Source organism: Canis lupus, chromosome 12, assembly GCF_048164855.1.
Source record: "Canis lupus baileyi chromosome 12, mCanLup2.hap1, whole genome shotgun sequence".
Taxonomy (NCBI): domain Eukaryota; kingdom Metazoa; phylum Chordata; class Mammalia; order Carnivora; family Canidae; genus Canis; species Canis lupus.
This window is the reverse complement of record NC_132849.1, coordinates 33,996,004-34,011,397: the sequence shown is the minus strand read 5'-3', so window position 1 is coordinate 34,011,397 and position 15,394 is coordinate 33,996,004. Positions and strand designations below refer to the sequence as shown.

General features: G+C 36.7%; 1 protein-coding gene and 1 long non-coding RNA gene across 7 annotated transcripts in view; one reads left to right on the top strand and one right to left on the bottom strand.

Moving 5' to 3' along the window:
- ARHGEF33 (Rho guanine nucleotide exchange factor 33) overlaps positions 1 to 15,394 on the top strand; it is an 86,636-nt gene that overhangs the window by 31,922 nt on the left and 39,320 nt on the right. For all 4 annotated transcript variants that reach the window (XM_072770439.1, XM_072770442.1, XM_072770443.1 and 1 more), the window contains exons 5-9: positions 5,385 to 5,549; positions 5,865 to 5,986; positions 6,923 to 7,065; positions 9,931 to 9,990; positions 10,781 to 11,005. In XM_072770439.1, the coding sequence (XP_072626540.1) occupies positions 5,385 to 5,549; positions 5,865 to 5,986; positions 6,923 to 7,065; positions 9,931 to 9,990; positions 10,781 to 11,005 (715 nt within the window). The remainder of the gene's footprint in view (positions 1 to 5,384; positions 5,550 to 5,864; positions 5,987 to 6,922; positions 7,066 to 9,930; positions 9,991 to 10,780; positions 11,006 to 15,394) is intronic.
- LOC140601485 (uncharacterized) overlaps positions 1 to 15,394 on the bottom strand; it is a 47,514-nt gene that overhangs the window by 16,259 nt on the left and 15,861 nt on the right. For all 3 annotated transcript variants that reach the window (XR_012004493.1, XR_012004494.1, XR_012004495.1), the window contains 2 exons: positions 11,163 to 11,233; positions 10,411 to 10,500 (listed from right to left, as the gene is read on the bottom strand). This is a non-coding gene — a long non-coding RNA (uncharacterized lncRNA). The remainder of the gene's footprint in view (positions 1 to 10,410; positions 10,501 to 11,162; positions 11,234 to 15,394) is intronic.

The following is a 15,394-nucleotide window of genomic DNA, read 5'->3' as shown; positions in this document are numbered from 1 at the left end:
TTTATTTTTATTGTCTGTCTCCTTCTCTAGAATGTAAGCTCCAAGGGCAGGGATTTAGTACATCATGCTCTCTGTTGTAATCTCAGCATAAAGTACAGTGCCTGGAACATAACACATATTCAATAAATATTAGTTGGATGAATGAATGAGTATCTGCAAGATGTGTATATTGCTTTGAGCCAAGAGATATGATGTAGTCATTTAGTCTGGTGTCAAATGATGTTTGGAAAATTGTCTGATTCTTCTTCAGGAAAAAAAATAAAAGAAGAGATCCTTACTTCATACCCAAATCAAAATAAACTCAAAAATGGATTAAAGGGCTAGAAATCTAAAAATCAAACCATAAAAATTTAGCATTAGTGAATATTTATCTAGTCTCTGCATGTGAAACATCTTTCTAAGTGAAAAAGCACTGGAAGAAATCACAAAGGGAAGGCCTAGAGATTTCACCCACATCACAATTAAAAATTTTCCCAATGTATATAAATATATTTTCAACCTATTCAAAGGCCTATAACAAAATGGAAAAATTATTACAAAAAATATCACAAGGGTTTAATGATATACAAATAGTTAATACAAGTCAGTAAAAAAAGACACTTCTAAGACCTCAGTAGAGTGTAGGCAAAAAATACAGAAAATTTACCAAAGTAGAACTATAGACAGTTAATAAATAGGAGAGAAAATTGAGACTTTTGAAGCTTATGACAATCTGATTAGTGAATAATGAAATAATAATACTTAATTCCGATGAGTGTGTGTAAATTAGTGGAAACTTTTTTTCTTTAAGATTTTATTTATTCATTCATGAGAACACAGAGAGAGAGAGAGGCAGAGACACAGGCAGAGGGAGAAGCAGGCTCCATGCAGGGAGCCGGATGTGGGACTCGATTCCGGGACTCCAGGATCATGCCCTGGGCCAAAGGCAGGCACTAAACCGCTGAGCCACCCAGGGATCCCCTAGTGGAAACTTTTACAAAAAGTATTAGTTAAAATACAGTAAAAGTGTTAAAATGTTCACAACCCTAATTGGCTCCCTGTTCTTTGGATGGATTTGACCTCCTTGGTGAATAAGGTACATTAACTCAAATAGGGTCACAAAAGCCAATAGGAGAATGAACACTACCATCTCCCACTCGAGAATTATTACTAGAACTAGTGAATGTGTGTGGATACACTGATTGCGCCTTAGCTCATCTTCCCTTTTATTTGAATCCAAGTCTACCCTGCTTTTCTCTCATCCTTGGTCCACTGTACATAAGCTTCTCAAAGTTCACCCAGTTTCTTCTCCAGAGTCAGATTGTGTTGCTTCAGACTGATTTCTTCCTTTTGCACATGGATTTTTAAAATAAGATTCCATTAACATGAGAAGTGGTGGTGGGGGCAACAATCAAGGCAACAGATATGGCAACTGCACCATCTTGGTCCTAGCTCAACTCCCGCCTAATGATGTGAATTCCAACTGTGTTTTTGGCTCGCTTGTAGGAATGTAAACATTGCAGTTTCCTCCATTTATATTACTTATATTCTATGCATTTTGTTTTTCTAAATACACTAATTTAGCCCTTTGGATCAAATACTACCCAACATCCTTAAACGCACAGTAATTTCATATTTAGGAATTTATCCTAAGGAAATAATTTGAAATACATACAAAAATTTAAATAAAATGTATTGTAGATCAGCATTATTTATAATATTGAAAAATTATAAACAACATGAATTTCCAAGAAGAGTGAATGAGTGGATAAACTCTGGCACATCCATTGGTTGGGATATTGAGCAACCATTAAAAATAGAGAAAAAAATTTGAAGTCTATGAAAAAGGGTTTATAAGAGTGTTTTGCAAAAAAGGGGGGCAGAATCAAAATAAATCTGTCGTGTGATTTCAACTATATAAATGTCTGCACTTACTTTCACAGAACAAAACAGAAGGAAATATGCCAAAACATTCGCAATTGTATTAAAGTAAGGAGATTTGAAGTTCTTTTTTCTTTTTTCTTTTTCTCTCTAATGAAAATCATTTAAGAAAAAGAGTTATGTACCAAAACGACTCCTAACTAAAAAACTATGGGAACCAGTCCTACAGTAATAGGTTTCATCATTAAAACTGTCGTTGAAAGTTTTCTGCAATTTGTAAGTCCTGTTTGAGCCTCAGTCTCTTTTTGCCATTGAGGAATGTCTTCCAATACCAGAGAAATGAATTCTACTAGGCCTGTGGTGCATCCAGGGATCAATAAGATAAACTGGCACAACAAGCCTCATACCAGCTTCAATAATGCCCTGCAAGAATGTCATGAAGGGTCAACTTTTGCAGGGAGTGTAGAGGAGTAGATTTGGGAAATTTACTCTTGACTGTTAAAACGACTTGCTGCCCACTTTTTGTATTAAGTTATTGCATTTCTGGGGATTAATAAAAAGAACTAATATTAAGATGACAGTTGGCAGAAAAACTGTGTTTCCTCTGTACAAACCCTGGTTTGGGGGAAACCAAAGCAATTACGTTGGCATCCTTGCCATCATGTGCTGCTTCGTAGAGCCTGTAGTCAGGTGTTGTAGGAATGTGGCCTGCCATGTGGAGCTTTCTCAAATCTTGACATTTGTGACTTAGCTAGGATCTCAAGGCACAGGCACAGGCCCCTGAGTTTGCCCCATTGTAGCCTTTGACCTTGATTATGGAACAGAACAAAGGACAAATCTATGTGAAAAACAAGTTGGAACAACTTGCATAATTTATGAAAGTGTAGTTTGAGGGATCTTTGGTGGAAAAAAAAAGATGGGAAGACATTGATTAAAATTGACCTCGAGAAGAGATCAGAAGCCAAGAAAGTAAAGAAAATTGAGCAACAGAAATTGAGGACAGGAAATAGGAAGAATTCGGACTCGTCTCCCCTATTTCTTTGAGCGTAAGATGCCCTCTGTGGTGCCCTAGGCTTCGAAGTACAAGTCTTCCCTGAACCTGCCTCCAGTGGGAGCCCGCCTCCAGCGGCAGGATGGAGGGATCATAACCTCTCTAGAGCAGCTTCATGAAAAAATCAACGAGATGAGGAACGTGTTCAACTCGCTGGAGAACAAGGTAGACACCCATTTCTAATCCTTGGGGTGGGCTGTGGGCTGTCGAATGAGAGAGCTGAAGGGAGAGCAGAAAAAAAAAGATGTTACATCCGTGTCCTCAGAGTATTTTTTTATTCACAAGGAATGGCCAGTGAGTATTGGAAAACCAGTCTGTGGCAGCTAAAGATACTGAGTCGCATGCATCTAAAGAGTAGCATGTTGGTTCAGGCGTGTGATGATTCTCACTAATGGCATTCCCTTCCTGGCTTTTCAGTGTTTGTGAAGCTGTTTATAAGGCAGTAGTGCTACTTCAGTACCCAAGGGGCTCAAAGTAATACATAGGAAGGAAATGGGCTCATAGCTTAAAATGGTTTCAGAAATCTCAAGGTCCCCATATAACCAGATTGTTGGGGGAAACTCAATTTTTTTTTTGAGAGCTGGGGTTCTTCAGGCGAGGAAAAATCCTTTCCCCTAGGATCCTACTGCTGCCTTTTGGTTCCTGGGGGAATCTCTACATATCCCCCTAAGGGAGCAGTGATAGTGAAACCTATTTCTGTTGGATGGTGGTTCCCTTTCTTTTTCAAACAGGAAATTTGAACTTACCTCAGAGCACCTGAATGAAGGTCAGGTTTCCTTTCTTCAATTTGAAAACTTGCACAATTTTTGCTTTGATATTATATTGCCATCAGTTTTGTTTATTTTGTTCACTGAAGATGAATTTGCATCACAAGAATTACCAGATCAAAAGTAGTTGACCTGGTGATTTCATCCATTATGATGACTAGATTAGGACACGTACTAAAATCCATCACAAAGATTAATTAAAATTAAGAATGATTGGAGCAAAATACAGATTGCTCATGTTGTTTCTCAGGCTTCCAGCCCTGAACACTTGGCAGATCCCACTTTTATCTTCAGAATGATCTCTTTGGTTCCTCTTATTTCTTCCTATTCCGGGCCCTTGAAAGAAAACTTGGTGAGGTACAGTGAACCACAAAACCTTATATTTCAAAATGTGGTGTAGGAGATCAAATAATTTTATAGTGGGAGGTATCATTGCAAGTTGGAATCATTTGGATAACCAGATTCTGAAAATGTTTAGAAGTACACATTTGAAGGAATTTTGTTAATTTTGTTAAAAATTCTGTTTTGAAGAGAGAACTGGAGCCAAGAGTTCCTCTCCTTAGTAGAGTGTAAGATCATGAATTTCAAGAAAATAATGTTATTATCTTATTGTTATTATCTTAACTCTTTGTCTGTTGAAAATGCTTTTTTTTTGTTTGTTCAATAAAAAAAACTTGAACTTTTAGAAGTGCTCCATTTTCTCCACATTTCTGTTTGTGCTTTAACTTTTTGATGTGGTACTTAAAGGGGGAGAAGAAATAAAATTTTTTGAACACCTTCAATGTACCAAGCATGCACTGTGGCAGGAAACTTGCCTACATTTATTCATTTAATTCTCCAGACAGCCCTGTGAAATAGGTGTCACAGTAGTTATTTTATGCAGGAGGAGATTGCTACAAAGAGGTTAACTAACTTGCCTGAGGTCTTACTTCTTATAGGAGAGAGCTAGGATTTGTACCCTGACTCCAAAATTAATACCTTTTTCATGATGTGGAAGTTGACAACAGAAGTCCAATGTGTGCACTCCTACACAGCCAAGCTTGACTCTTGAAGATAATGCAACATCACTATCAACAGCGTGCTGAGCTCCTAACACTGTAGCTATTTCTTGCCACTGCAAATGCCATTTTCTCCTTTTCCACATCATCCAGTTTATTTATATATATATATATATATATATATATATATATATATATATATATATATCTCCTCTTCCCTTTCAAAGAAATTCTTAGATATGCTTAGTTTTTACTCTTTTTATCATTTAATTTTTTAAAGGAAAAATAACTGAATTTCTTCATCTTCTTATAACACCAAGGATAATATGATCCACCCCTTCTTTCATGGGATTCAAAGAGTTACTGGATCAAGATTGTATTCAACATGCATAGTTGCCTTTCAAGTAAATCTCATTTTAATCAAATGTGTTAGAATAAACAGTAGCTCACAGGAGCACTTGTAAACTTAATTAATTGCTTGCTTGCTTGTCACTGTCAAACTTCTGCAAGTGCTATATAAAAAAACTCTCTTTTCCCTAAATGGAGCTAAAGTTGCCTTATGTTGTCTAAACTTAAGTCTACTAGTAAATGAAATTTATAGATTTTTAGGAGCCTGGTTTCTCAAACAAAGGAAAATTCATGGGGCCAATGGTAATATTTATAATAGTTTCTAGCAAATTTAATTCACTCTTGGCGATTATTATTTAGTTGCAGGCCTTGGCCTCTGAACTTAAAACTGGTTTCACAGAAGCAATGCAAGAACTGTCAAGAATTCAACATGGAGAATATGCTTTGGAAGAGAAGGTTAAGAGCTGCCGATGTTCCATGGAAGAAAAAGTTACTGAGATGAAGAATTCATTAAACTATTTCAAGGTAGGCTCCTCTTCTATTTCCCTGCTAAGCAGAGAGTAACAGAAGTAGAAAACACCTTTTTGTGTGGCAGCCAAATAAAAGAATTTCCTTCTGACCCATTCACTAATTATCATGAAACAAAACTCTATTTCCTGTTTTTCTTTTTTGGATCTTGGTGTTAAAATTATAGGCCACAATAGAAATAAGATGTTCATCTCTCATTCATTCATTCATTCAACAAATATGTATTAAAAGCTTACTGTGTACTAGATATCATATTATATATCCTTTCATCCCTTTTATCACATTAAATATGTATCGATTCCTATTTTTTAGGAAGAGCTGAGCAATGCCATGTCAATGATTCAGGCCATCACTTCCAAACAAGAAGAAATGCAACAGAAAATTGAACAGCTTCAGCAGGAAAAGCGAAGAGAATCTCGAAAAGTTAAAGCCAAGTGAGTGTTTTACACAAAATTGGCCAAAGGCAAACCCATAAGCAGTAGCTTGTAAAGTGACATGGAGAATACCTTCCCCAATACACAGAGAGCTAACTGCCTATATACTTCTGGAATCTGCCACTCAGCATGTGATGGAGGTTATAGAATAATAAAAATTGGTTAATATTAAAAATGGAAGGTAATTATTACATGGAAAATGCACTTAACACAATAGGAAGTGAAATGAAAATGATATAAAATGGCATGTGGTATTTTATTTCAACTGTAAAAATGTGTAAGATAACAACTATAGAGATATATTTAAAAATAGTGACTATTGTCTTAATATAATGGGGTCACTAATTATTTTCTTTTTTTATTCATTTTCTAAAATTTCTGTAATGCTACACCTAGTTTACTTCTACTGTTGAAAATAAAATTTGTGTTAACGTCTCAATCAGGTTGAATCAATTAAATTTCACCATTAAACATATATGATCATTATTATGTTTTTCAATTATCGAATTTAAAATAGAAAAATATGAAAATAATATTTCTGTGGCCCTGAAGAATGGCTTCTTGTTTGCAGCTGGAAGACCTGCTGCCTCTTGGTATCTTTGTGTTGCTTTGTTAAATGAATGTACATTATCCGAAGCAAATTATCATCATTGCAAACTGTAGAGATCCCGATGACAAGGAAGCCAGTAACAGAAAAACAAAAAATATAGATATTACAATTAGGATGTGATTTGTATGTATTTGAAATCTTTTCTCCAGCTTTGGAGATGAATTAAATTGAACTCTAAGAACTGCTAATATCTAACTATTTTTAATTTACAAAAACAGCACTTTTGTATGGCCCAACTTAATAATTCAGAATTTTTCTTAAATTATTCTGAACTGATTTTCTTCTTAACCCATCAGGCATTCAGACTCTTTGTTTTCCTTCCCCAGGAAAACTCAAAAAGAAGAACATGGCTCACAGGCTGGGCCTGCTCAAGCACAAGGAAGTCCTTTCCGTTCAATCAATATCCCTGAGCCTGTTCTTCCAAGTGAAGACTTTACAAACCTTTTGCCCTCTCAGGCTTATGAAAAAGGTACACTTTGCAAATCATGTTGAATTAGCCAAGTCTTTCCCCTTGATTCCTAAAGCTTAAGTAATAGTGAGAATGGGCTTATGTCCTCCATCCTTATTATAGGAAAATGATGTATTGCTCAGAATTTTTCCTCCTGTAACTGGAATTTATAAGAATCTAGAGGATTGGGCGGCCTGGGTGGCTCAACGGTTTAGCGCCTGCCTTCGGCCCAGGGCCTGATCCTGGAGACCCAGGATCGAGTCCCACATTGGGCTCCCTGCATGGGGCCTGCTTCTCCCTCTGCCTGCATTTCTGCCTCTCTCTCTCTCTCTGTGTGTCTCTCATGAATAAATAAGTAAAAAAAAAAAAAAAAAAAGAATCCAGAGGATTCTACAAGATCAAGAGAATCTGCCCAATTTTAAAAGATTTTTTAAAAAAGATTTTATTTATCAGAAAGAGAGAGAAAGAGAGCACAAGCAGGGGGAGCAGCAGAGGGAGAGGGAGAAGCAGACTCCCCACTGAGCAGAGAGCCCAACGTGGAAGTGGGGCTCAATTCCAGGACCCTGGGATCATGACCTGAGCTGAAGGCAGATGTTTAACTCACTGAGCCAGTCAGGCGCCCCTAAAAGATTTTCTTTTGGGGGAAAATACTTACCTGGGTTTTCTAAATTTCAAATACTAACCCCGGGAGAAAAATGTTACAAAAAATTATTCATTCTAATAACTCATTTTATTTTCTACATTGTCTCTCAATCCTCATCTCCCTGCATAAACATAAACATCTTAAAGATAGGCATATTCTTAGCATAAAATTGTGTGTTCTGTTTTTTTTTTTTTTCAGCAAGGTTTCACTGATAGGAGAAAATCATATCTGCCTTAACTGGTGGGCAGTGATGTCAGTGGCAATGTAGCTCTGCACCCCTCTTTCTCTGGATAACAAGAGCTGATGCTGCCTGTGGGCTGACAGTCACTAGCCACACTCTTGCACTGAAGGATAATAAAGCAGATGCTAGAAAATTGTTCCTGGGCAGTCCTACAGAAACTGGGTTTCCATCCAGTTACCTCCATCTGTACCCATGTCTGGTTACGCGTTTGCTACATCTTTGTATGCTCAGCACCGTCTAGCAAAGCACCTTGTATGCCAGAGAGTGTAGACATTAATGTTGTTTAGAGGAATTGTCCTCTTTTTTTTTGGTCACATATAGAAAGTCTCCAAAAGAAGCTCAAGGACTTCTTAATCAATTGTAAGCTCCTCAGGGGCTCCTCAATATATTGTAAGGCACAATATATTCCTAGACAATAAATCTTTTTTGAACAACTAAATATAAAAATATAAATAAAAATCTAAATCAGATGGCTTTTAATCAGTTTAACTTCAAAATATGAAAATGCTTTTTTTTCTTTTTAGTGTTTTTACCCCTTTGAGTAGTTACTCTAGAGACTGATGGAAAACTCACCAACCCAACTGGGTAATGAGTGGGTTAATCACAGGTGGTTCTATTTTCTTTGCTCCGTGTCACGAAGAACAGGATATGAAAGGATAGTCTTATTAGGATAGAATACAGGATGGCCTTGAAAAGTAGAGGTCAGATCAATGCCAGGTCTAGGGAAGTTGAACATGTTCACAAGATAAAAGATTAAAAATTTTATATTCAAAGTGTTCAGATGGAGTTCAATTAGCTGTGTGGTGGCAACTCCTCCTTCCTTCCCTGTTATAATATGCATGGCTTATATATTATAGTTTATTCAACCAAGTTACTGCAGAATTTGGAAATAATGTGCCATAGTAAGAAATTCTGGGTATGATTGGTGGTAGGTTATGTTAAAATTCAGGATCTAAGGGCTAAACTTTCAGGAAGGGTTGGCTTACTCTCTGTTAATCATAAAATGGCTCAATTGTTGTTTGTTGCTCCAAACTTCAGTAGCTTAAAATAACAAACATTCATTATGTTATAGTTTCTTTGAGGCAGGAATTTGTGGGTGCCTCTGGCTCCAGGTCTTTCATGAGATTGCAGTCAAGGTGTTGGTTGTTCCACTATCCATTTCTCTTTCCTTCTATCCATCCATCACCCCAGACACAGACTTAGATGGTGGGAGATGGTAATGAACAAAACAACAAATATTCCTGCTCTCATGGAGCCTTTGTTCTGAAAAAAGCAGACAATGAACTGAGACAGATAAAATGTGTAGTATGTTAGTCATAAGGAGAAAAATAAGGAAACACAGGTATAATTTTAGAGAGGGTGTCAGGTAAAGACCTGAAGGAAGTGAGGATGTGAGCTTATGCATACTGAGGGGAAGAAAGGGATCAGCCCATGCCAAGGTCCTAGCGGGAACATAATTGAGATGTTCAAGTTGGAGAAGGAGCAGTGGTGCTAGAGCAGAGTGACCAAGGGAGACAATAGGAGATGAGGATTTAAGAAAAGAAAAAAATAGCAGGCAGAGGAGGGGACAGATATTTTAGGGCCTCATGGTCATTATAAAGCCTTTGGCTTTTATGCGGACACAGGAATCCATTGTTAAGCAGAGGAGTGACAGGGTCTGACTTACATTTGAACAGCATCATTCCAGCTCTTTTCATCATCACCATCCTCACCATCATAGTTAGACAATAATTTAGTTCTTACTCTGTGCAATTTACACATATTAATTGATTTAATTCTTTGGAAGTCTATGAGGTGAGTGCCACTTATTATATCTTCTTACAAATGGGAAAACAGCTTGCCACTATATTGATATTTATTTTATTTTTTGCTGCGCTGTCTCCCTTAGTAAACTCCTGACAGTTTACTGAGGGAGAGAGCATAAAAGAGAGCATCTCATAGAAGATGGCCAGCTCCTGTTAGTGGAATGAAATACTGATTGAAAGCTTTCCTTTCTTTATAGCCCAAGAGTCCAGATCCATGCATGTGGGAGATAGTAATGTGAAGGGGATGATAGGTCCTGGTAAGTAGCTCTGTTTTTAGTTCTCTTCTCTTCTATCAATATCTACCCTTTCCCTCCTCTTATTCCCTCAGGCCCAAACCAGGCTTGAAAGAACTCAGGCAAGAGTTACTAATGGTTACTAAGAATCCAAGATGTATAGTGGAGTAAGTCAGTGACTCAGTTAAACCCAAGGAGACAGAAGGGGTGGAGATGTTTAAGACACCTAGTATTCTTGGTTCTTTCTGGCTCATTTAAATTATCAATGAAATAATACTCACTGACAAACTCACATGTATACGTAGCACGACATCAGTTTCCTACGGACACATTTTATAGTTTATTTAATTTAAAAGTTATTTACTTAATATTGAAAATTCATCTGTATTTTGTAAATTATTTCATCTTCCCACCTTCCATTCTTCCTTCATTTTTTCAACTTACCATTATGGAGCCAAGGAAGACAAATTCCAAAAGAAAACATTGCTTTCAGCATCTTTCTTATTCTATATTTTTTTCCCCTGGTGTGCTCACCTAAAAGGAAGGAGATATAAGGAGTCAATGCATACTACTACAAATTAATTATATTATTTTATAAATTTATTTGTTTAAATGCCTTATTTAGTAGAGATTACCTACAGAGAGTAGAGGATATATATAGGCCAGAAACAGACAGAGGTGATCCTTTGCAACTGATGTATTTAATCCTCAAGGGATAGTTTGTACTCAAACAGGGGCATAATATTTATGAGTTCATAACAAATATAATTTGTTTTTAAAAAGTTGGATCTTGATGGCAGGTGTTATTTTTCAGGAATGAACCCAACAACTCCAGAAGCAGAAGAAAACCTAAAGTCTTGCCTCTCGGCTGATATCCAATCCAAGAGCCATCTGTCATCTGGTGTGTGGAGGCAGCCTAAGGATGGTAAAGAATGGGGTGACGAATATGTCACAAAAGACCACCCAGATAAACTCAAGGATGCTGGCCAGGGCAGACACAGCTCCTTGGAAAATGTTTTATGTGAAACCTCTTTAGCTGGTAAGTCCCAAGAGGAAATATAGGCTGAAAATTTGAAGAACAGGAAATCTAGTGGCTAGAACCCTTGCAATTTAGATTCAGTGGACCTACAAGACCACCTGGTATCTGATTTCCTTTTCAGACAAACACTAAAGCCAATAGAGATGAAGGGACTCACCTGAGGTCACATGGCCAGCTTGGGACAACCACCTTGATTCTGGATATCCATGACATTTAGTAATGCAGTGCCTTGGGAGGAAAAAAAGGCATAAAGTTGTTGGAGAAGAGGGCAGAATTTTATGATTTATTCAGTGGTGTGAAATCTTCAGTATGTGCCTCTTGCATCAGTAGTCTACCACCAAAATATCAAGCACTGCAACAGGGTCTGCCCTCCCTCCCTCCCTCCTGTTTTCCTTCCTTCCACTCCTTTGAATCACAAGTTGCTACATAACACTCATTATATGTCACACTATGGCATTTCTCTCCAACTATTTTGTGGAAGATAATTTTTAAAAATTAATTTTTACTATCAAACACATGAAAAATTAAATAGCACTGAAAGGTTTATTATGAAGAAAACAGTAACCACTTTACATTGTTTTCAATTCCTTCTGGTAATTGCTTCCATGTTTTCAAACAAGTTTATGCTGCCTTTTTTTTTTTAAGATTTTATTTATTTATTCATGAGAGACACACAGAAAGAGAAAGGCAGAGACACAGGCAAAGGGAAGAGAAGCGGGCTCCATGCAAGGAGCCCAATGTGGGACTCGATCCCAGGACCCTGGGATCACGCCCTGAGCCAAAGGCAAATGCTCAACCACTGAGCTACCCAGGCGTCCCTACTTTTTTTTTTTTTTTTATCAGTACCTTACTGGGGGATAATTTACATACAGCAAAGTTCACAAAGCTTAAGTTCATTGACTTTTTATATATGTATATATACCCCCTTGTGATCACTACCTGGATCAAGATATACAGTAATACAGTATTTCTGTTACCCCGGAGAGTTCTCTCATGCACTTTACCACCTGAAGAACCACTATTCTGACTCCATCACTGTAAATTAGTTTTGTCTGTTCTTGAACTTCATACAGAGGGAATAATACAATGTGTACTCTTTTGAGTCAGGCTTCTTTCAATATAATGTGTTGTGTGTAATTCACTCAGTAGTGCATTCCTTTTTTTCAGTCACATTGAATAAATTTACCACAGTTTGCTTAACTGTTTTCTTGTTGAAGGACATTTGGATTGTTACCAGTTTAGGGCTATTATAAGTAAAACTGAAATGAATATTGTACAAATCTGTTTTGGATGTATGGCCTCATTTGTCTTGGGTGTACACGCAGGAGTAAAATCTCTAGATTATGGGATAGGATTAGGTTATACTTTGAAAGAAAATATCAAAGTTTTCCAAAGTGGTTGGGACATTTTATATTCTACCCAGTAATGTCTTTGAGTTACTAGATGGAATATAATGACCACAGTTAGTAAGTATGGTCAGTCTTTTTAATTTTTGCCATTCTCATAGGGGTGTGCTGGCATTGTAGTTTTAATTTACACTTCCCTGATCACTAATGATGTTGAGCATCTTTTCATGTGCTTATTAGTTATTTGTACATCTTCTTTTATGAAGTGCCTATTTAAGTTCTTTGTCCAACTTTTATTTATTTTTTTAAAAGATTTTATTTATTTATTCGTGAGAGACACACAGAAAGAGAGAAGCAGAGACACAGGCAGAGGGAGAGGCAGGCTCCATGCAGGGAGCCCGACATGGGACTTGATCCCAGGTCTCCAGGATTGGGTCCTGGGCTGAAGGCGGCACTAAACCGCTAAGCCACCCAGGCTGCCCTTTGTCCAACTTTTAAAGTGCATTATCTTCTTATTATCAATTAGTAGAATTTCTTAATATATTTTGGATATGAGTTCTTTATTATTAGAGAATTTCTTAATATATTTTGGATATGAGTTCTTTATCTGTGTGGCAAATATTTTATTCCAGTATGTGGCTTGCCTTTTCACTTTCTTAATAGTCTTTTGCTGAATAGATGTTCTTAATTTTGATGAAGTTTATCCATTTTAAACTTTTTATATAGATTCTAACTTATGTGTCCTTCCAAGAAATCTTTGCCTATCTCAAAGTTGTGAAGATATTCTAGTATGTTTTCTTTGAGAATTTTTATAGTTTTAGCTTTCACATTTAGATCTATTATCTTTTTTTAGATGTTTTTTGAGTAAACTCTACACCCAATGTGGAACTCAAACTCATGACCCCAAGATCTAGAGTCAGATACTCTGCTAACTGAGCCAGTCAGGAGCTCAAACCTACTACTTATCTTGAATAGATTTTGATGTATGGTGTGAGGAAAGAGTCCGAGTTCATTTTTTTCCCTATATGTCTATCCAGTTGCTTGAGTACCATTTATCAAAAATATCTTTCTTTCTATATTAAATTGTGTAGAGAGCATCAAGTGATTCACATATGGGTGGGTCTAATTCTAGACTCTATGTTCTTTTTATTCCAATTAGTAGAGAATTTATATCTTGTCAGTATTGAGTGTTCCAATCAAAGAACATGGGATATGTCTCCCTTTATATAGGTCCCCTTCAATTTTTCTTAGCAATGTAATGGGAAATCTATCATTTATATTCTTCTTCTTTCCCCCCACCAAAGCATTTGCCCTAGAGAATCTATCATCCTACCCCATCCTGGTCTGTTGCACTGCTGCCATCCTGGGACTTTCCACTCTTCCTAAAAATTTCTTTCATAGTTCTCCAATGTCAGATTCCTGTTTGTTTGCTTTTATCTTGTGTGTCTTTGTTGGTTTCTTGGTTTACTCCTTGTTTGATGGAACTCATTGTCCAGTAGCTTCCACATACTTGTTGATAATTTAGGTGAATACAAAATATTTTTTCCCTCATCATTTTGAAGCAATTGTTCCATTGTCCTCTAATGTCTAATGTTACTATTGGAAAGTCCAATACCATTCTGATCCCTAGTACTTTGTTTCCTGATTGTTCTTTCTGGTAATTTTTAGCATCTTCTTTTTACCTTTGGTGTGCTAAAGTTTCACAGAAGTTTGAGTCTTTTTCATTAATTATGCTGAACACGGTAGGGCCCTTTCCTCTAGAAAAGTGTGTCCTGGTATTTTTTTCTATTATTAATTTGATAGTATCTTCACATCCATTTTCTTCTTTTCTCTGAAATTTCTAATAACTAATTTGATGTTGGGTCTCTTGGATTGATGTTCTTCACTACCTCTTCTTCACTTCTAGTCTCTTTTTCTTCAACATGTCTCTTTCTTGTTTTGGGGAGGAGTGAGGAAGAAGGCAGGAAATCTCTTTGACTTTATCTTCCACTCTTTTCTCTGAAAAAATGCCAAAATTTCTTCTTCTTCTCTCTCTCTCTCCTTCTTTTGGAATGTTCTCTTTTCTTAAAAATATAGCATACTGTAACTACTAAATGGGCAGAATGTTTTTCTCTTATCTCTTTGAGGATATTAATTATAGGATTTTAAAAAGAGATTTATTTACTTATTTTTATATATGTAAGGAGAGTGTGCAAGTGGTAGGAGGCACAGAGGGAAAGAGAGAATCCTTCAGCAGACTCCCTGCTGAGTAAGGATTCCAAGGCAGGGCTCCATAGATCCCAGGACCCCAGATCATGGCCTGACCTGAAATCATGGTCGGCGCTTAACCAACTGAGCCACCTGGCTGCCCCTTAATTATAGGATTTTTAAAAAGTTTTGTTTCTGCATTGTCTCTTTTTTATTTAATGTACAATTGACATATAACATTATATCAGTTTCAGATGTACAACATAATGACTTGATATTTGTATATATTGTGAAATGATCACCACAATACATCTAGTTAATATCATCACCACACATAGGTAAACATTTCTTTCTTCTTTGAGGAGAACTTTTATGTCTACTCTTTTAGCAACTTTCAATTATGCAAGGCAATATTATTAATCATAGTCACCATGCTTTACATTACAGCCTCTGCATTGTCTCTATTCAAAATGCACATATACCTTTTTTTCTCTTTTTTTTATGGTGTAAGGTTGATTCAAATGTCTGAGGATTCTTGGCTGATATATATATATATATATATATATATATATATATATATATATATATGAGGCCCTAAATAAAAAACCTGCAAGATTCTATATTGGCCAAGCTTATCAGTTAAACAGGCTTCACTATAGGCTAAGCAGGTAGCAAAATAACTTTTTGGTAGGTGACTTCTTTATGTCAGTGAGTGTAGGTCTTTTTCCCTTGGATAGTTTAGTTTCTTTGGTGGAAGATCCTCCAGACTCCTGCCTGGAGAGTATAAGTCTGTCTACTGGTATTGTGGGAAGACCTGCAGGGGAAGGGGCTGAGAAGAATCTCCCCAATCACTATG